This window comes from Gouania willdenowi, chromosome 21 (genome assembly GCF_900634775.1).
Source record: "Gouania willdenowi chromosome 21, fGouWil2.1, whole genome shotgun sequence".
Taxonomy (NCBI): domain Eukaryota; kingdom Metazoa; phylum Chordata; class Actinopteri; order Blenniiformes; family Gobiesocidae; genus Gouania; species Gouania willdenowi.
In genome coordinates, this window is record NC_041064.1 from 682,227 (window position 1) to 702,370 (window position 20,144).

The 20,144-nt window shown below is 45.6% G+C and overlaps 1 protein-coding gene across 1 annotated transcript in view; it reads left to right on the forward strand.

Moving 5' to 3' along the window:
- ttn.2 (titin, tandem duplicate 2) overlaps nucleotides 1-20,144 on the forward strand; it is a 214,246-nt gene that overhangs the window by 186,014 nt on the left and 8,088 nt on the right. The window contains 31 exon segments of the mRNA XM_028435600.1: nucleotides 56-352; nucleotides 1,301-1,888; nucleotides 2,140-2,442; nucleotides 2,527-2,823; nucleotides 3,531-3,818; nucleotides 3,980-4,279; nucleotides 4,366-4,517; nucleotides 4,769-4,919; nucleotides 4,991-5,290; nucleotides 5,389-7,155; nucleotides 7,234-7,527; nucleotides 7,618-7,905; nucleotides 7,978-8,277; nucleotides 8,521-8,855; nucleotides 9,642-11,373; nucleotides 11,750-12,052; nucleotides 12,621-12,932; nucleotides 13,523-13,813; nucleotides 13,899-14,198; nucleotides 14,269-14,410; nucleotides 15,085-15,248; nucleotides 15,328-15,630; nucleotides 15,712-15,993; nucleotides 16,218-16,811; nucleotides 16,879-17,169; nucleotides 17,756-18,055; nucleotides 18,231-18,533; nucleotides 18,614-18,916; nucleotides 18,991-19,259; nucleotides 19,355-19,670; nucleotides 19,829-20,134. Coding sequence (XP_028291401.1) covers nucleotides 56-352; nucleotides 1,301-1,888; nucleotides 2,140-2,442; nucleotides 2,527-2,823; nucleotides 3,531-3,818; nucleotides 3,980-4,279; nucleotides 4,366-4,517; nucleotides 4,769-4,919; nucleotides 4,991-5,290; nucleotides 5,389-7,155; nucleotides 7,234-7,527; nucleotides 7,618-7,905; nucleotides 7,978-8,277; nucleotides 8,521-8,855; nucleotides 9,642-11,373; nucleotides 11,750-12,052; nucleotides 12,621-12,932; nucleotides 13,523-13,813; nucleotides 13,899-14,198; nucleotides 14,269-14,410; nucleotides 15,085-15,248; nucleotides 15,328-15,630; nucleotides 15,712-15,993; nucleotides 16,218-16,811; nucleotides 16,879-17,169; nucleotides 17,756-18,055; nucleotides 18,231-18,533; nucleotides 18,614-18,916; nucleotides 18,991-19,259; nucleotides 19,355-19,670; nucleotides 19,829-20,134 — 12,171 coding nt within the window.

A 20,144-nucleotide genomic window follows, 5' to 3' on the forward strand; every position in this document is an offset into this window, starting at 1 on the left:
TTATAGAGTTTATGTTAAACTTAATGATGACAAATCTGTTGTTGTTTTAAATCAGAAAAACCCAGCCCACCACCGAAGCTTGGTGTAACTGAGGTGACTAAGGAGAGCCTTACCCTGGCCTGGGCAAAACCAGAACAGGATGGTGGCAGCAGGATCACAGGCTACTTGGTTGAAGCTCTGGAAAAAGGCCAAGAGAAATGGGTCAAGTGTGGCATGTCCAAGTCCATTCACTTGACAGTGTCTGGTCTCCGGGAGAATGCTGAATACTTCTTCAGAGTCAGAGCCAAGAACCTAGCTGGATTCAGTGATGCCAAGGAGATGGTTGTTCCTGTGATGGTCAAAGATCAGATTGGTGAGTCAGACTCTTCTATAGATCAAACAATAATATTAAAAACTAAACTAAGGTTTGAAGATCCTCTCTTTAGATACCAAAATACATTGGAGCTTCCACTATCTACTATCACCAGTGTTGGGACATGAACTAGTTCAAAGTTCAGTTCACAAACTTTAAAATTAATTAGTTCAGTTCATCATTCAACATTTTTCAGCTCCAAATAAGAACTAGTTCATAGTTTGTTTTTTTAAAAATGTGTTGCTATGAACTATTCCCCTTAGAATCTTAGCATTTCCCCACATTGAACTAAAGCAGGCAGCTAGTATGGACTGAAATGGAATCAGGTGTTAATTGTTTCCAAGTTTATAAAAAGAATTACACATTTAGGACTACTGTCCTCTTTTCGTTTTACATAATTAAGGCCTGATTACTGCATGTCTTAGCCGGGTTTTCATCTGGAAGGCTCTATAGTAATCTGGCACTCTGCTGAACGCCTTCACAAACGTCAGAATAAACACTCACAAACACGTTCCACAGGCAGAAATACAGTACGATTAATTCACGTTTTGACCAAAATACGAAGGAGTTGATGAACAATCATTCATTGAATGCGTTCAGGCACAACAGTGACTATCATTATTGTGATGTCGGCAAAAGCTAGTTGTCTTCTATAAGATTGTAGTACTACTACAGTATTCCAGCCTATGTTTACTCTCAAACTTGGGTTAATGGTTGATGCATTTCTAAAAGCTACTAATAGCAAAATGCTGGAAGACGTTTTTTTTTTTCCCTCATCTGCACCAAATGAAACACAAGTGATACGTACATCCTTTGACCAGAACTGAAAATTGCATCTCAGCTCTAGAAATGTGTAAAGCATACCTTGTTTTAGGTAAAAATGCAAGACAGTAACTAGTTTGAGGTATGATCAAATGTCTCACCTTGCTCTCATATTTAATCTTTTAGAATCTCCTGAGATCATCATGAAGGACTTCCCTCACAACACAGTCTATGTCAGAGCTGGATCCACTCTCAAGTGTGAGATCCCGATGACTGGCCGACCTCTGCCTAAAGTCTCTCTATCCAAGGACAATGTGCTGCTCAAGTCCACCATGAGGTTTAACTCTGACGTCACTATCGACAACATCAAGATCATTCTCCGGGAGAGCATAGCTGGAGACTCAGGACGCTACGACATCACAGCTTCTAACTCCAGCGGCACCACTAAGTCATTTATCAACATTGTGGTCCTGGATCGCCCCAGTGCTCCAGTCGGACCCGTGGAGCTGTTCGACATCACAGAGGATAGCGTCAGCCTCAAGTGGCTCCCACCTTTGTATGACGGCGGTAGCCCCATCACCAACTACATCATACAGAAAAGAGAGACCACCACTGCCAATTGGATGGACGTGTCATCTGCTGTGGCCCGCTGCACCATGAAGATCATGAAGCTGGCCACAGGCCTGGAGTACCAGTTCAGAATCCGGGCTGAGAACAGATACGGTGTCAGCGAGCAACTGGACTCTCCAGCTGTCAGCGTCAGCCTGCCCTACAGTGAGCACACCATAATTTTAAAGTTAATGGTAGTAAAAACATCACATTTTGTTTATATGAATTGTGTTCATGAAGCTAATTTTAGGTTTTAGTAGACAGCATGTTGTTGAAGAGGACTAGTATTAATGATCCACCTACTCACTCACTCACTGTTTTAAGGAGAAGAATATGTTTTAGAGGCAGGAAATATTGTCACTTTTTATTTCAGCTCTTCAGTTTTCTACAACATTTTCCTTTCGCCTCTCTCCTAGCTATTTCTGACACTCCGTCAACACCTGAAGTCACTGCTGTCACACGAGAGACCATCACCGTTGCCTGGAAGGAGCCCAAGTCAGATGGGGGCAGCCATGTTTTTGGCTACCATCTCCAGATGAAAGACAGAAACAGCCTCCTTTGGCAGAGGGTGAACACAACCATCATCCGAGCCACGCACTTCAAAGTCACCAATGTGAACGCTGGACTCATTTATGAGTTTAAGGTTGCTGCAGAGAATGCCGCTGGAATTAGTGCATTCAGCAAGGCTTCTGACGCAGTGCTGGCTATTGACGCCTGTGGTGCGTTACAGATATTATTTGTGGTAACTGCCCAATTTTTACAGGTGCAGTCTGTCCTGACTTTTGCTCCATCTGTTCCCTTAGAGCCTCCTATTAATCTGCGCATCAGTGACATCACCAAAAACTCCATCAGCCTTGCCTGGGAGAAGCCCAACTATGATGGTGGCTCTTTGGTCACCGGGTATCTGATTGAGAAGAGAGAAGGTGTCAGCTCTAAGTGGTCCAAGGCCAACCTCACCAATGTGACCGACACTAGGTTCATTGTGTCTGGCCTGACACAGGACGAGTCCTATGAGTTTAGAGTCATGGCCAGGAATGCTGTCGGCTCAGTGAGCAACCCGTCCATGACGGCTGGACCGGCTACCTGCGTCGACACCTACGGTATGTTTTCATTCCTGGCTACAGAGTGTAGATTATACTTAACACATGGAGATAACCTGTTCATTTTAAATCAATGACTTTAATTGGACCCTCACTTTATATTCTTTTGTTCAGGATGCATGATATCTAATATGATTGGAATCTTTACAGAAACTCGAAGAAATTGGTTTGTTTTAATAATCATCTGCAAAGACCTAATGTTACCACAATTATCTATAAAATGTGTTCCTTACTCAAATTATTTACACTAATATGAGTTCTGATGCCTCCTGTTACCAAATAATATTGAGGTGAATATCTTTTTCTCAGTGATTATAAATTATGTGAGAACAAACACTTGTATTTCTAACAGGCATTCATTATCGTAACTGCTAACTTGAATATCTACAAAAGAACGGCCACTGATAGATTTCCAGTAAGAAGAATGCAGTCAATACTGGATGATTCTGTTCAGGGTCTCACCTAGATCATACACACCAAGGGAGACAGTCAAGGTCAGCTCACAGACTCCCACTTGGACTATGGTAGAAAACCAGTGCACCAGCAGAAAACACACTCAAGAGGAATATAAATAGAAATTATTTAAACAAACAGCCATCATACAATATTGGTCCTGCTCAATATGTACATTTGAATCTAAAACGGAATCTTCAAATAGGTTGTGGTTCACAACCCCTATCTTGTGTTGTTATGCTGTTGTCCTCTAGGCGCGCCAGAGATTCAAGTATCACAGGAGTATATGAGCGAGGTCAAGCACATGGCTGGTTCCAACGTGGAGCTCAGGTTCAACATCATAGCCAAACCCACCCCCACCATTGAATGGTTCAAAGATGGACGAGAGCTGGAGCCCGGGGCACAGCTCACCTTCAAGCACACCTTTGAGTCCACCAGCGTGTTCCTGAAGGAAACCACTCGCTTGAACTCTGGGACCTACGAGGTCCGAGTAAAGAACTCACTGGGCTCTGCTTGTGCCATCGTCAGGCTCCTCATCCAAGGTATTTACAGGCTTGTTACTTACCAACTTACACCAACCCTAACCCTTTTGTATGGAAAATAAAGGTTATTTTTGTGTATTTTCTGTGGTTGACATATATGAAATTTGGGCGCTTACATACTTGAGTCACCTTTACATGAGAACCTTCTCTCCTTCCCACAGACCGGCCTGGTCCCCCTGCTGGAGAGATTCAGTTCAAGAAGGTGACAGCCGACAACATAACCATCATGTGGTCTCCGCCAGCCGATGAGGGAGGAGCCATGGTGACTCATTACATTGTGGAAAAGAGAGAAACCAGCAGGGTGATGTGGTCCATTGTGTCTGAGAAGCTGATGGACTGCATTGTGAACGTGCCCAGGCTCATTCAGGGAAACGAGTACATTTTCAGGGTGCGCGGTATCAACAAGTTTGGCGTTGGTGATCCGTTAGAGTCAGAGCCAGTCATTGCAAGGAATGCCTTTGGTATTTAAAGTTCCTCAAATAATTCAACATCCATAAAACCACAATTATTGATTACATTTCCACTAACACAATTTTATCACATGCAGTACCACCTAGTGAACCTTCCAAGCCTACGGTCACCATGATCACCAAGTCCACCATGACAGTGATCTGGGAGAGACCAGCAATGGACGGCGGTAGCGACATCGACGGCTACTACCTTGAGAAACGGGAGAAGAAAAGTCTGCAGTGGTTCAAGGTTTGTCCATTTTCTAAGACTTGCAGTAGCAATTAATATTTTCATTAGAAAAGTAATAAAGTATTAAAGTTTTTATAGCATTCAGTACTTTGGCACCCTGAAAGTTTCCAGTTCCACCCTCAATATGTGTCAGAGTGTCAGATTATCTACAAAGTATATGATACTCTTGTATATCTTGTGAAAAACACAAAAGTGCGGAAAGTCTTTCTTTAGGATTTTAGTAAATACATGTTGTCATTTTTGCTATCCAGGTTGTAAAGGGCACAATCAGAGACACCAGACAGAAGGTCACTCATCTGGTAGAGAACAATGAGTACCAGTACAGAGTCTGTGCTGTGAACAAAGCTGGAGCTGGAAACTACTCTCAGGACTCTGACCTCTATAAGGCCTACGACCCTATTGGTAGGCATTCCACCTCAGCTTCATTTTGGTTCTCATGCAAATACTCTAACAACACCTCTTTTTGTCTCCAGATCTGCCTGGTGAACCATCTAAGCTGTGTGTGGTTGACTCCACAAAGACTTCCATCACTCTCGGCTGGGAGAGACCTGTCTATGATGGTGGAAGTGAAATCACTCACTACGTTCTGGACCAGATGAACTCAGAAGACAGAGAATGGGTGACCATTAACAAAGAGGTTAAGACCTGTGAGTATGTGGTGTCCCACCTTAAGCCTGGCACATACTATTTCTTCAGGGTCTTTGCTGTCAATTGCAAAGGCCGAGGAGAAGATATCAAGATGTACCAGCCAGTTCAAGCCAAAGACATTCTCGGTGTGTATTCATGTCACATTAAGACTTTAGCGCCATCTTGTTGTTTTGTATTGCTATGTTCTCTGACAAACTAGGGCTTGTTTTTTTGTTTACAACAGAGGAGGCAGATTTGGACTTAGATGTTCCCATGACAACACAGTACACAGCAAGAGCCGGCCGTGATGTCCATGTGTTTATTCCACTGAAGGGACGCCCAGCCCCCAACGTCACCTGGCGTCGCGATGACCGTAACATATCCGGTGACAACCGCTTTACCATCAGCAGCACCGAGAGAGCAACCACACTTTTTATCCCCAAAGTCACCCGCGATGACTGCGGAAAATACATGTTAGAGATTGAGAATGGCGTGGGAGAGCCCAAGATCATAACAGTTTCTCTGAAGGTCCAGGATAGTCCGTCCACCTGCCAGAAACTTTTGGTTAAGAACGTGACCAGAGGAAAGCTAACTCTCAGCTGGGAGGCTCCTCACATTGATGGTGGCTCCCCCGTCACCAATTACATTGTAGAGAAGAAGGCCTCCACTATGAAGGCCTATCAGGTGATCAGTGCTGAGTGTCTGAATACAACCATCAAAGTGTCAGACCTGGTGGAGGACACGGCATACTTTTTCAGAGTGTCTGCTGAAAATGAATTTGGTGTTGGTGACACATGTGAGACATCTGAGCCTGTCAGAGCCACTGAGACCCCTGGAGGTGTCAAAGACCTGGTGATGGTGGACTCCACCAAAAGTTCTGTGACCCTTCAGTGGACTAGACCAGACCACGATGGTGGCAGTCATATCACAGATTACATTATTGAAAAGAGAGCCCAGGAAGAGGTTAACTGGTCTCTAGGTGCAACCTGCAAACGCTGTAATTGCGAAGTCACTGGACTCAAGGAGAACGCCATCATGGAGTTTAGAGTGTTTGCCAAGAACGAGAAGGGTACCAGCGACTTCTCCCAAATCGGTCCCATCACGGTGGTTGACTACATCATCCCGCCTGAAGCCACTCTTCTAGATTACCCCAATGGAGAACTGGCTGTTCGCATTGGGCAGAACATCCACATAGAGCTACCTTTCAAGGGCAAACCCAGACCTGCCATCAGCTGGCTGAAAGACAACCTGACTCTGAAGGAAAGTGAAAAGGTTCGCTTCAGGACGACTGACAACAAAACCGCAGTTACAGTTAGGGGAGTGAAGAAAGAACATGCTGGACAGTACACCCTGGTCCTGGACAACAGAATGGTCAAAAACTACTTTGACATCAACGTGATCACTCTTGGACCACCCTCGGTGCCCGTTGGTCCAGTCCGCTTTGATGAGATTAAAGCTCAGAGCATCATTATCTCCTGGGATGAGTCGAAGGAGGACGGAGGCGGTGAAATCACCTGCTACAGCGTAGAGAAACGGGAAACCTCACAGGCAAACTGGAAGATGGTGTGTTCCAGCGTTGTCAGGACCTCCTTTAAGATCCCTAACCTAGTCAAAGGAACCCAGTATCAGTTCAGAGTTCGGGCTGAGAATAAGTATGGTGTCAGCGAGCCTCTTATCTCCTCAGATGCAATTGCACAACACCAGTTTAAGCCCCCTGGTGCACCAGGAAAACCATTGGCCTACAACATCACCAGTGATGGCATGACCATCAAATGGGATGCCCCAGACTTTGATGGGGGTTCGCCTATTTTGGGTTATCACGTGGAAAAGAAGGACAGAAACAGTCTGCTTTGGCAGAAAGTGAACTCCACCATCATCTCCAATAGAGAGTACAGGATCATCAGCCTCATTGAAGGACTGGAGTACTCCTTCAGGGTCTACGCTGAGAACAATGCTGGACTCAGTCCCGTCAGTGAGCAGAGCAAACATGCCCTTGCCATCTCCCCTGTTGGTAAGTGTGTCAAAATATAATTTTTTTTACCACTAAAGTATTTATTTTCTGCTCTAAACGTCATCCTTGCTCTATCAGATCCTCCTGGCACCCCAGTCTGCATCGATACTACTAGAGACTCTGTAACCCTGAAGTGGGACGTTCCTAAGAAGGATGGAGGCAGTCGGATTGTGGCGTACAGCGTGGAGAGGCGACAGGGCCGAGCTAAATGGTTGCGCTGCAACTTTACTGACATCAGTGAGACTCAGTTCACCGTGACTGGTCTTTCCCCTGGAGACAGATTTGAATTCAGAGTCATTGCCAGAAATGCTGTTGGCACTGTAAGCCCACCCTCTAACGCCTCAGCATACATCATGACCAAAGACGAGAGCAGTAAGGGTTTCCTTCTGCTTCTGTATCACTTCAATAACTCTCACTAAACTTTACTTCTGGAATCTTGATTTGTGCGCTTTGCTTCCACAGTCACTCCAGAGATTGAGTGGTCTCCTGACCAAGTGCCCACAATAAGGGCTGGGGAGAATGTGAAGCTGAGCTGCAGCATTACTGGACGTCCGGTACCACAGGTGGTTTGGTACAAGGATGGCAAAGAAATTGACAAGAGGACAATGATCGACATTGAGATCACCACGGGGATTGGGACCAGCCACCTGTTTGTCCGTGATGCGAACAGAAACCACCGTGGAATCTATACAGTAGAGGCCAAAAACAGTTCTGGTACCAGAAAGTCTGATGTGAATGTCAGAGTTCAAGGTTTGTAATCACAGACAAGCAGTTTCTACCCTTTGTGATCAATAATGACTCTGACCGTTTCTCTGCTCTCAGATACCCCTGGATCTGTGGAGGGTCCTGTCCGCTTCACCGGCATCACTGCTGAGAAGTGCACCGTATGGTGGAACCCGCCTGAGAATGATGGCTGTGCTGCCATCACACACTATGTGGTGGAGAAAAGGGAGACGTCCAGGATCTCCTGGGCCATGGTCACTTCCAAATGTGAAGCTTGCTCATACAATGCCACCAACCTCATAAAGGGTAATGAGTATCAGTTCAGGATCTCAGCAGTCAACAAGTATGGCGTTGGGAAACCACTAGACTCGGAGCCGTTCGTTGCACAGATGCAGTACAGTAAGTCTAATCTCTCATGATCATAAAGTTTTTAAAAACGTTTTCATACCATATGACATACATCAGGTTTTCTAATGTGGATGTGTAGTAGGCAGAAGACCTAATGTGTTTATTTAGTTACAAAAAGCATTATCCAATTAGTCCATCTACCAGTGTGTACCCTTGAGTAACTTAAACTCAAACCTTGGTCAAATCCTTTTACTCATTTCTAATATATATCTTAACTTTAATTCTGCTCTTCAGCTGTGCCAGATGCCCCTGGTACCCCCGATGCTACCCATGTGACAGGAGACAGCATCACCCTGTGCTGGACTCGGCCCAGGTCTGATGGAGGCAATGAAATCAAGCACTACATCCTGGAGAGGAGGGAGAAAAAGAGCCTGCAATGGTTGAAGGTTTCCTCCAAGAGGCCCATTACTGAGCTGAGACACCGTGTAATCAACCTCACTGAGGGCAATGAGTACGAGTTCCGTGTCATGGCCGAAAACGGTGCTGGCGTCGGACCGGCCAGTAGCACCTCCAGGCTTTTCAAGACCAGAGAGCCAACCAGTGCTCCCAGTGCACCCACTGTAGTTAAGGTAAAATGGTTGGAACCCTTTGACGTCTACTAGAAATGTACCCAATCATTCAATCCATGTTTATGTGGCTTGGAACTGATGATTTAATCTTGGAAGAGAGTGTTCATATCCTGTTTCAGACATTAGGCAAGGCAGGTTTATTTATATTATTCAAAGTGCTTCACAGAATGAGAAAAGCAGTTAAAGCAAAAACGTAAAAATGTCATTTAGGACTAAAAAGTGATGAAGTTAAATAATTGATAAAAGATATTGGAAATACAATAGTATATTATTTGATTCATGTCAAGGCCATGTCAAACAGAAAGGTCTTCATTGTTGATTTAAAGGAGCTCATAGTGGAGGCATATCTGCAGTTCTCTGCTTGTTTGTTCCAAATTTAATTGGTGTTTAGTTTGAAATCTGTGACAGAAAGCAAGTCTGTCCCAGATCACCTGAGGGGCCTGGATGGTTCATAATGTTGCAAGCATATCAGAATCAGAATCAGAATCAGAATCAGCGTTTATTGACCAGGTACAGTTAGTACAATACGAGGAATTTGACTTGGTAGTTGCAGTGAAAGAAGACACATCAACACACCACAACTCAGATACGTATTTTGGTTTAACAGCATTATTTAAAGTTGATTCTCTGACGGACAGAACGCCACTGTCAAGATCTGAGAACTGAACTAATATGATTCACTCTTTCGGTCTTAATTGAGGACTGGAGCTGCAGCGTTATGAATCAGTTACAGACCAGTAAGAACTTTGTTACAATTTGAGTAACTCTTGCTCTTTTCTTCCTTAGGTCATCGACTCCACCAAAAACTCGGTCACCCTGGAATGGACCAAGCCTGTGTTTGACGGAGGTTTAGACATCATTGGCTACAACATTGACATGTGTAAAGCTAGTCTGGAGGAGTGGCACAGAGTCAATAATCAAATCTGTATCCACACTACATACACCGCCAAAGGACTTGTTCCTGCAGAGCTATACAAGTTCAGGGTCAGTGCTGTGAACGGATCAGGACAAGGTGAAGCCTGCGTGATATCCAACCCCGTCCAGGCTCTGGACAGACTTACATCTCCTGAAATAGACATTGATGCCAACTTTAAGCAGACACACATTGTAAAGAACGGCGGCACCGTTACCCTTCACATCGCTTTCAGAGGAAAGCCAGCTCCTCTTGCTACCTGGACCAAGGTTGATGGAGAGCTCCCAGTAATGGCTGACATTAACACTACAGATTCATTCTCCACCCTGACTATTGAGGGTTGCACTAGATATGAGGCTGGTAAATACGCTCTGTTCTTGGAGAACAACAGTGGGCGCAAATCTATTACTTTCACTGTCAAGGTTCTCGACACTCCCGGACCTCCCGGAGCAATCACCTTCAAAGATGTTACCCGTGGAGCCTTAACGCTAATGTGGGATGCCCCAAATACTGATGGTGGTGCTAGAATCCACCACTACATAGTGGACAAGCGTGAGGCGAGCCGTCTTGCTTGGCAGGAGGTCAGCACCAAGTGCACTCGCCAGATGATCAGGGCAGCAGGCCTGGAAATTGGCATCCCCTACGTGTTCAGAGTGATTGCTGTTAATCAATATGGCCAGGGAGAACCTCATGAAATGACAGAACCTGTTATTGCAACCGAAGAACCTGCACCACCTAAAAGGCTGGATGTTGTTGATACTTCCAGTTCCACCGCCTCTCTAGTGTGGCTCAAACCTGAACACGATGGAGGAAGCCGCATTAGAGGCTACATTGTTGAGTTCAAAGCTAAGGACACCGACCGCTGGGTTGTCGCTGGAGAACCGAAGACTACAAAGATGCTTGTGGACGGTCTGATTGAGAACACAGAGTATGACTTTAGAGTCAAAGCCTGGAATGATGCTGGAATCAGTGAACCTCAAAGTACTTTCAGCTCAGTGGTCATCAAAGAACCTCGCATTGAACCCACAGCAGACCTCAGCAGCATCACTAACCAGCTCATCACCTGCAAGATCTCCAACACCTTCACCATTGATATCCCCATCAGCGGCAGACCTGCACCTAAAGTGACCTGGAAGCTGGAGGAGATGAAGTTAAAGGAGACCGACAGAGTCTCCATCAGGACTACAATGGAGAGGACGACTCTTGTGGTGAAGGACAGCAAAAGGAGCGACAGCGGGAAGTACTTCCTGGCCCTGGAGAACTCTGCTGGAGTTAAGACCTTCACAGTCACTGTCGTTGTCATCGGCAGACCGACCCCACCCACAGGTCCTGTGGAAATTTCTGGAGTCTCTTCCGAGTCCTGCACCCTGTCATGGAGCGAGCCGGCCGACGATGGCGGCAGCGAAATCACTAACTACATTGTGGAAAAGCGGGAGTCAGGATCTGCCTCCTGGCAAGTGGTAAACTCCAGTGTGAGGAGAACCACTATCAAAGTCACACATCTTACCAAGTACATGGAGTACACCTTCAGAGTGTGTGCTGAGAACAAGTTTGGAGTCAGCAAGTCTGTGGAGTCGAAGGCTGTTGTCATCGAGCATCCGTTTGGTAAGTTGCTGGCAATTTACTAAGATCTTTAAAGTGGTTTATTTTTATAATTCTACAATTTCATTTATTAGACTTAGATTTATTTATCCAAAACGACAAACAACAGGAGCAGTTAGGTTTAAAGGACTTGCTAAACATGCTACAGTGATGGACCAGGTTGGATTAGAACCAGTGACCCTCTGATTAAAGGCCATTTCCTTAACAACCCTTTTTTATTTATTTTGTACATACATTTACAATAATTTTGAAATACAAATTATTTTACAATTTGTTAGAAAGGCTTTTTACGAACAATATGGGATTTTTTACTTGTCCTATAGCTGACTCTGACTGCACTTGACATTGATGAACTCGTGTCCACTTCTTTATGTTTCAGTACCACCGAGTCCACCAACTCGTCCAGATATTGTCTCCGTGTCCGCCAATGCTATCAGCATCAAATGGGACGTGCCCTATGCTGACGGCGGCAGCCAGGTGACCGGCTACTGGATCGAGAAAAAGGAGAGGAACACCATCCTGTGGGTGAGGGAGAACAAGCTGCCCTGTCTGGAGTGCCACTACAAAGTGTCCAACCTGATCGAGGGCCTGGAGTACCAGTTCAGGGCATATGCCATGAATCTGGCTGGTATCAGCAAGGCCAGCGAGGCCTCCAGACCTGTGGTGGCTCTTAATCCTGTTGGTGAGTGTCCCTGTCCGTGTCTGAGGAATTACATTTCTTACATTTACATTAATTAAGAAAAGCCTTGGAACTAAGAAGTTGAACGCATTTCAGGATTCTTGTACACAGCACATAAACACTGGATTACATCATTCATTTAAACTCACAGCATGTAGCAATGTATAAAGGATTATGAAATTAATCCACATTTGAAAAAGAAAGATAGAAATATTTACCCCCAAAATGAAATTAATTATGGAGTGATACAATGTGTTTACTATATACAACAGAGAAATAAATACTAATGTAGAAAAAAATTAAATAAAAATAAATACTAAATACTACAGAGAAAATGTAGTCATGGCTGTTTTAAAGAGACAAAATATCTCTGAAGGCTTCCTTTGTTGGGATGGATTTGAAGCTTCTTGATTAAGGTTTTTTAATGTATAGCAGCATTGAGACATTACTTTTTCTTTTCTTTTATGGACGATTGTTTCTTTTTGTGAATCCTCACAGTAAATAAATAAATGTTGACCTATTGATTATAGCTGAGGGTTTGGTTGGTGACGGATTTCCTCTTTTCAATCAGATCCTCCTGGTAAACCCGAGGTGACCGATGTTAGCCGCTCCTCGGTGTCCCTGTGCTGGACTGTGCCCTTTAACGACGGCGGGAGCAAAATCGTGGGCTATGTGGTGGAGAGAAAGGTCTACAGCACGGACGAGTGGGATGACAACCGCTGGCTCAAGTGCAACTACACCACCATCACAGAGAACTACTTCACAGTCTGCAACCTGGGAGAGGGAGACATCTACGAGTACCACGTCATCGCCAAGAATGCAGCCGGTGTCCACAGTGCCCCGTCCGAGTCCACGGGGCCGGTTACCTGCAAAGATGAATATTGTACGTTTTTGTTTGTTTGAACCTGTGGAGCAGAAGTAGGAGTCATTCATTCAAACCTTTCCCGACACTGTCTTATTTACAAACGCTGGCTGACAAGAACTGAGAGAGTTTATCAGAACAAAGATTAAGATGAAGAACAACAGTAGCTCTGACTTTTGTGTTCGGCCAGAAATTATGCTTTGCAAGGATGTTTTCAGTTACAACTCACACAAATCACACCATCTTTGTCTTTTCCGTCTGACAGCACACATTGAAATTCAAACAATAGTGCACTTGTAAATATTTGTTACTGTGGGTTATTCATGTGAAGAAGTGGGTATCTGTCCAGGGGTGTACCCTGCATCCTACTACATTTAGGCTTAAAGAAAATCTCTTTATCATTAGTATGTTAATTAATACATTTTCTACAATTATCCACATTCTAAAGTTGCTTTTCTTTTTATTTGTTATTCAATGAAACACTTGTTCCTTTGTTTCCTACTACCTAATTACTCCAGAAATAAAACAATCCGATTTTCTGATGTTTGAATGTTATGTTTGTAGTAGAGTATCACTAATGAACCCTTGTAATCCTGTTCTTGCATTTGCAGCTTTCCCCAGAGCTGAACTGGACAGTAGGCTGATTGGTGAGACGGTCATAGTGATGGCCGGCTCTGACCTAGTCTTGGACGGCATGGTTGGCGGTAAACCTGAGCCAACAGTATTCTGGGCGAAGGGTGATAAGATCCTGGAGCTTGGAGAGAAGTACTCCCTGACCTACACCGCCACCAGAGCCATGGCCGTCATCAAGAACTGTGACAGATATGACACGGGCAGATACACCCTGACTGTGAAGAACGCCACCGGCATTAAGACAGCATCCGTCAGTGTCAAAGTTCTGGGTGAGCAGCCAAGAGAAACCATCTAGTGGTACTGTAAGAACGGTTTACATGCTTAGACCAAACAAACCTGTCTCTTGTTTTTCAGACACTCCTGGACAGCCGGCTGATAAGATCATCATCAGTAGGGTGACGGAGGAGAAGTGTACGGTCTCCTGGAAGATCCCTCTGGAGGACGGTGGAGACATTGTCTCCCACTACATAGTGGAGCGTCGTGAAACCAGTCGCCTTAACTGGGTCATCATGGAGACTGAGTGCAAGTCTCTGTCGTGTGTCAGCTCCAGGCTTATTAAGAACAACGAGTATATCTTCAGAGTCCGAGGCGTCAACAAGTACGGACCTGGAGTTCCCCTGGAGTCTGAACCCATCATTGCCAGGAACGCCTACAGTACGTTTGAGTTCAAACCACCACGTCTGGTACACAACCATGTCTCATAATCCAAACTTCTCCCTCTCAGCGATTCCATCCTCCCCGGGTGCACCAGAGGCCGTGTTTGTGGCTAAGGAGCATGTTGTTATTGAGTGGCTGAAGCCAGAGAGCGACGGAGGCAGTGAGATCAAAACCTACATCGTGGACAAACGAGAGAAGAGCAGCACCAGGTCAGAATTTGTCTTGAACTCCAGCACTGTACGTCTTCTGTTTTCTACTTACAAACCCACCCTAATCCACCTTCTCCTTTCCCCTGAATTAAAGCTGGATATCAGGGTCTTTCGGGCAGATAACCAATAACAAATCACATGAATGAATTTAAAAGGAGTCTGTATTTAGTCCTGGAGCACCATTTCTCATTACACTAATGTAATCAACAGTGCTTACCAAGCACCAAGTTTGTCCTAAATAGCCTTTGATTGGTTACCAACCAAAGTGCCTCGTGAAGTTGTTGACGTCTGCGTAACAACATGTTTAAATTATTCATTTAAAAACTGAATGTAAATGAGGCTGATTCCTACCAATGAGGCAGCTCACATTCAACTTAAAAAAACCAATTGAAAACAAAAACGAAATGTAACTTAACGGTGTAAAGCAGGCCCTTGTTTTTCTCAACATATAACACAAACAGCCATACCTTAGTATGGGACTTTGGACAGAGCCAACATTTGGATTTCTGAGGGGACGGAACTATCAGCTTGTTTCTGGTCAGCTTTGATGAACATCCTTTATTTTATGTGTTTTTGTAAAATTCCCTGTAGATTATTAGATTGTCTACGTATGCTGAATATTTGAGACTTAGTGTAGATCTCAGAATAATGGTGACGTTACTCGTCTGATCCAGGTGGACTCGGGTGAATAAGAACTACACCATATACGACACCCGTCTGAAGATCACCGGCTTACTGGAAGGTAGTGAATACCAGTTCAGGGTGACTGCGGTGAATGCTGCCGGTGACAGCCAGCCCAGTGATGCCTCTGCGTACATCCTCTGCAAAGACCCAACCTGTAAGACAATCCTCAGTCTCTCATTAGCACGCTGCGCTCTGATATCTCCATGACACCCATGTGTGCATCTCTGTCTCAGACACTCCGGCTCCTCCATCCGTGCCTCATATCACCGACACCTCTAAGCACAGCATCAGCATGACCTGGACGCGGCCCATGTACGACGGTGGCTCAGACATCAGTGGCTATGTGATGGAGATCCTGGAGGAAGGATCTGAGCAGTGGTACCGAGCCACCACCAAGCCTCTCAAAAACAATAAATACGTGGCCGCTGGCTTAGCAGCCAATAAGAAGTACAGGTTCAGAGTAGCCGCCATCAACAGCAACGGCACCGGCGAGTTCAGTGATCCCAGTGCAGAGGTGGAACCCCTGGAGAAGATCGGTAAGGTTTTTAAAGATCTGTTGGATTTTGGATACATGGAAAATGAAAGAGAAATAAACGTCATCATTGTTTTCTTTCAAGAAATGCCCGACTTGGAACTTGCAGATGATGTGAGGAAAACAGTGTGTCTTCGCGCTGGAGGCACCCTGCGCCTGTTTGTGTCCGTCACCGGCCGGCCAATGCCAGTCGTCGCCTGGCGGAAGACTGGCGTGGAGCTTCAGAGACGCAGCTTTATTGAGACCACCGACAGCTACACGTTGCTAATCATGGAAAAGGTCAGCCGCTACGACTCGGGAAAATATGTTGTGGAAGCAGAGAATCCATCCGGCAAGAAGACCGCCACAATCCTGGTTAAAGTATACGGTACGTCACGTGTGGTTGAAATCATTTACAGTGTATGTTATGTTGTGTAATGTTAGGATTACATTGTACTTTCTCTTGTAACTTCATCGATGTGCTACCACTTAATGTTGTTTTTAACATTTCTTAACAAAATAACAAAATGTCCTAATCTCAGTGTGACCTTCTTGGTTCTATAGAGGTTAAATAGATAACGTAAAGTTTTTCTCCTGGTGCTTCTTCTGCAGACACTCCTGGTCCTCCAGACTCAGTCAAAGTGAAGGAATACACCAAAGAGTCCGTGGTGATCACTTGGGACGTCCCTAGCATTGACGGTGGCGCGCATGTCAGCAATTACATCATTGAGAAGCGCGAAGCCAGCATGAAATCATATAAGACCGTCACCACCGAGTGCAGAAAGACCCTATTCAGGATCAGCGGCCTTGAGGAGGGCGTGCACTACTTCTTCAGAGTACTACCGGAGAACATCTACGGCGTCGGCGAGCCCTGCGAGACAGCTGAGGCCGTGCTAGTGTGCGAGGTGCCGTCGGTGCCGGAGGGCCTCCAGGTTGCCGATGTCACGAAGTCCTCGGTAACGCTGCAGTGGAAGAAGCCTCTGCACGATGGTGGCAGCCGGCTTAGTGGATATGTCCTCGAGGCCTGCAAGGTGGGCTCGGACAGGTGGAGCGCCGTGGCCACAGTTAAAGCATCTGTGTGCCAGCACACCATACAAGCACTCACTGAGAATGACCAGTACCTGTTCAGGGTCCGAGCCACTAACAGCAGGGGAGCCAGTGAGCCCATGGACATGGTCACTCCTGTTGTCATCCAGGACATCAAAGGTAGGAGTGTTCAGTCAACAAACTCAAATCAAATTACAGACGCTCATTTGACTCTTCTTTATTTCAGTGACGCCCAAGATCGATATGACCAGTCTGCCTCAGAAGGTCCTTCATGTCCACCGTGGGAAACCCATCGACCTCAACATTCCCATCAATGCCAAACCGGTCCCGGTCTGCTCGTGGTACTTCGGTGGCACCAAGCTGAAGGACAGCCTGGAGCGCATCAAGATTGACAGCAACGGTAAAAACAGCCACCTTGTCATCCGTGAAACAACCATCAACGACACCGGAGACTACATGCTGGAGGTGAAGAACACAGTGGGCGTGGCCACCGAGGTCATCAAAGTCATCATCCTTGGTAAGACGAGGCATCACAGTGTCAGCTCCCAAACAATTCATGTCTGAGTCATTAAATCAGTAGGTTTGACCTATTCCTCTAACCTAGTACGATGAATAAATGAGAACATTTAGGAAAAGTTTTAGAAAAATGTTGAGAAAAGATGTCGTAAAAACAATCCTTTGTAGTTAATCGAACAAAAAGTAGAAACGAGTCTGCACAAAATATCTCATTTTTAATGTAAAAATGATCAGCTAAACAATTTGATCTAATGGTTTGGTTGAGCAATTAACGTTGGAACTGTAAGTAATCTAAATCTTATCAAACGTATTTGATTTCACCCAATAAGCTAAAACATTAGTCCTGAGTGATGTTATTTAGGGGATTCGTGTCAGATTCTGTGCAAATTAGTTGTTGAACAAAGTATTAAACAGTACTTAGAGAGACTGTCATGGACTAAATCTCTTCTTTTGAGATAAAACCAACTTCACATCGTTTATCCAATGATCTGTTGGCTGAAGCAACACTAAAGATGATTTTTGTTCAATGTTTATTCAAAAACAAATATTTTCCCCAACATTAAACAAAGTTGTTGTTTTCCTTCCAGATAAACCTGGCATTCCTGTTGGTCCCATGAAGATCGAGGAGGTGGATGGTATGTCAGTGACCACCAGCTGGGAGCCTCCTGAGAAGGACGGCGGTGCTAACGTGGGGGGCTATGTGGTCGAGCAGCGTGAAGCCCACCGGCCTGGCTGGACCACGGTATCGGAGTCGGTGACTCGACCCTGCTTCAAGTTCACCAGACTGTCGGAGGGCACGGAGTACGTGTTCCGCGTGGCTGCCATGAACCGCTTTGGCATTGGCGGCTTTTTGCAATCAGAGGTGGTGGAATGCAAGAGTGCCAAGAGTGAGTTGTCCTCCAACGCTTCATCACTGATTATACAGACTTCATATCGTAGGAAAAGATTTTATCATAGCAGTCAACCAATACGGCGTTACTGTCTACCTCATCTACTGTTTTTATTTTGAGAGCACACTAAAATAGTTGTCAATGTCTAATCAATTTGTTTCTACTTGGATAGCAATCCCTGGACCTCCGAGTACACCCGAGGTGGTGGATGTTACCCATGAGGGCATGACGCTAACCTGGCAACCGCCCGAGGACAACGGCGGCTCTACCATTGCTGGTTACATCATTGAACGTAAAGAGGCTCATTCTGATAGGTGGCTAAAAATCAACAAGAACCCAGTCACCATGACCCGGTACCGCTCATCTGCACTCATCGAAGGCCTGGAATACGAACATCGCGTTACTGCGATCAACTCGAGAGGAGCCGGCAAGCCCAGCAAAAGCTCGGCCATCACTGTTGCCATGGATCCAATCGGTATGAGCCATATTTCTCCTTCCTTTGATTCACACTGGTATTCCTCTCTGTGTGTACTGAGTGTGCCTGTTGTTGAACAGAACCCCCAGGTCCTCCACTGGAGCCCAGTGTCACCGACACCACCAGGACATCTGTGTCGTTGGCCTGGCTGCCTCCTGACGAGGAAGGCGGTTCGGCCATAAGCGGTTACTTCATCGAGATGCAGAAGGTGGACCAGGTGGAATGGACCTTGTGCAACACCACACCCACCAAGATGTGCGAATACACACTCACCCACATGCCGCAGGGCGCTGAGTACAAATTTAGGATCATCGCCTGCAACACAGGTGGAGTTGGAGAGGCTGCAGAGATTCCTGGAGTGGTCAAAGTTCAAGAAATGCTTGGTAACAGATCCCACTTGTATAATTCTGTCTTTCTGTATATTTGTCTTCGAGCTCACATTAAAATCACTCCTCAGTTTATCCCGACTACGAGCTCGACAAAAAGTACGAAGAGGGCTACGTGGTTCGCCAAGGCGGTGTCGTCCATCTGTCATTGCCCATCAAAGGGAAGCCCATCCCCATCTGCAAGTGGACAAAGGATGGTCGGGACATTTCCCACCGGGCCATGATCGCCACCCATGATGACATCACTGAGCTGGTCATCAAAGATGCACACAAAGATGACACAGGAACCTATGATTTGTTGCTAGAAAACAAGTGTGGAAGGAAGGCTGTGTACATCAAGGTAAGTCATAGATCTGCCCCACTATTAGTTTCCATTAGGTCTTAGAAAAGATGTGAATTAGTGCGTTGGTCTGGTCTGACATCTCTGTGCTCCAGGTCAAAGTGATTGGTCGCCCCGACTGCCCTGAAGGTCCACTGGAGTTTGACGATATTCAGGCACGATCAGTGCGAGTCAGTTGGAGGCCTCCTTCTGACGACGGTGGCTCTGACATCCTGGGATACATCATTGAGAGGCGAGAGGTGCCCAAGGCTGCTTGGTACATGGTGGACTCCCGAGTCACCGAGACCTCGCTGGTGGTGAAAGGCCTGAAGGAGAATGTGCAATATCACTTCAGAGTTTCAGCTGAGAACCAGTTTGGAATCAGCAGAACCCTCAAGTCTGATGATTCTGTCACTCCAAAGACACCGCTCAGTAAGTTCTATCTCTCAGTATGTACAATATCTCCAAAAAGACTCCAGATAAAGACAGTAGTTGTGTCGGTTTTGATCAATCAAGTTTGTGTTGAGTGGGTGAAAATAATAATAATATCAAATTATGAATATAAAATGCAATCATTCCTCTGACCAAAGGTCCACCAGAGCCTCCCAGCAACCCACCAGAGATCATGGATGTGACCAAGACCACAGTGTCCCTGTCCTGGGCTCGGCCTCGGGATGACGGAGGCTCACGTGTCACAGGATACTACGTGGAAAGACGGGAGGTGTCTACGGAGAAGTGGGTCCGTCACAACAAAACCCACATCACCACTACCATGTACAACATGACTGGTCTCATTCCCGATGCTGAGTACATGTTCAGAGTGGTGGCTCAGAACGACATTGGACAGAGCGAACCTGGTCCTGTGTCAGAGTCTGTGGTCTGCAAAGATCCATTTGGTGAGTTCAT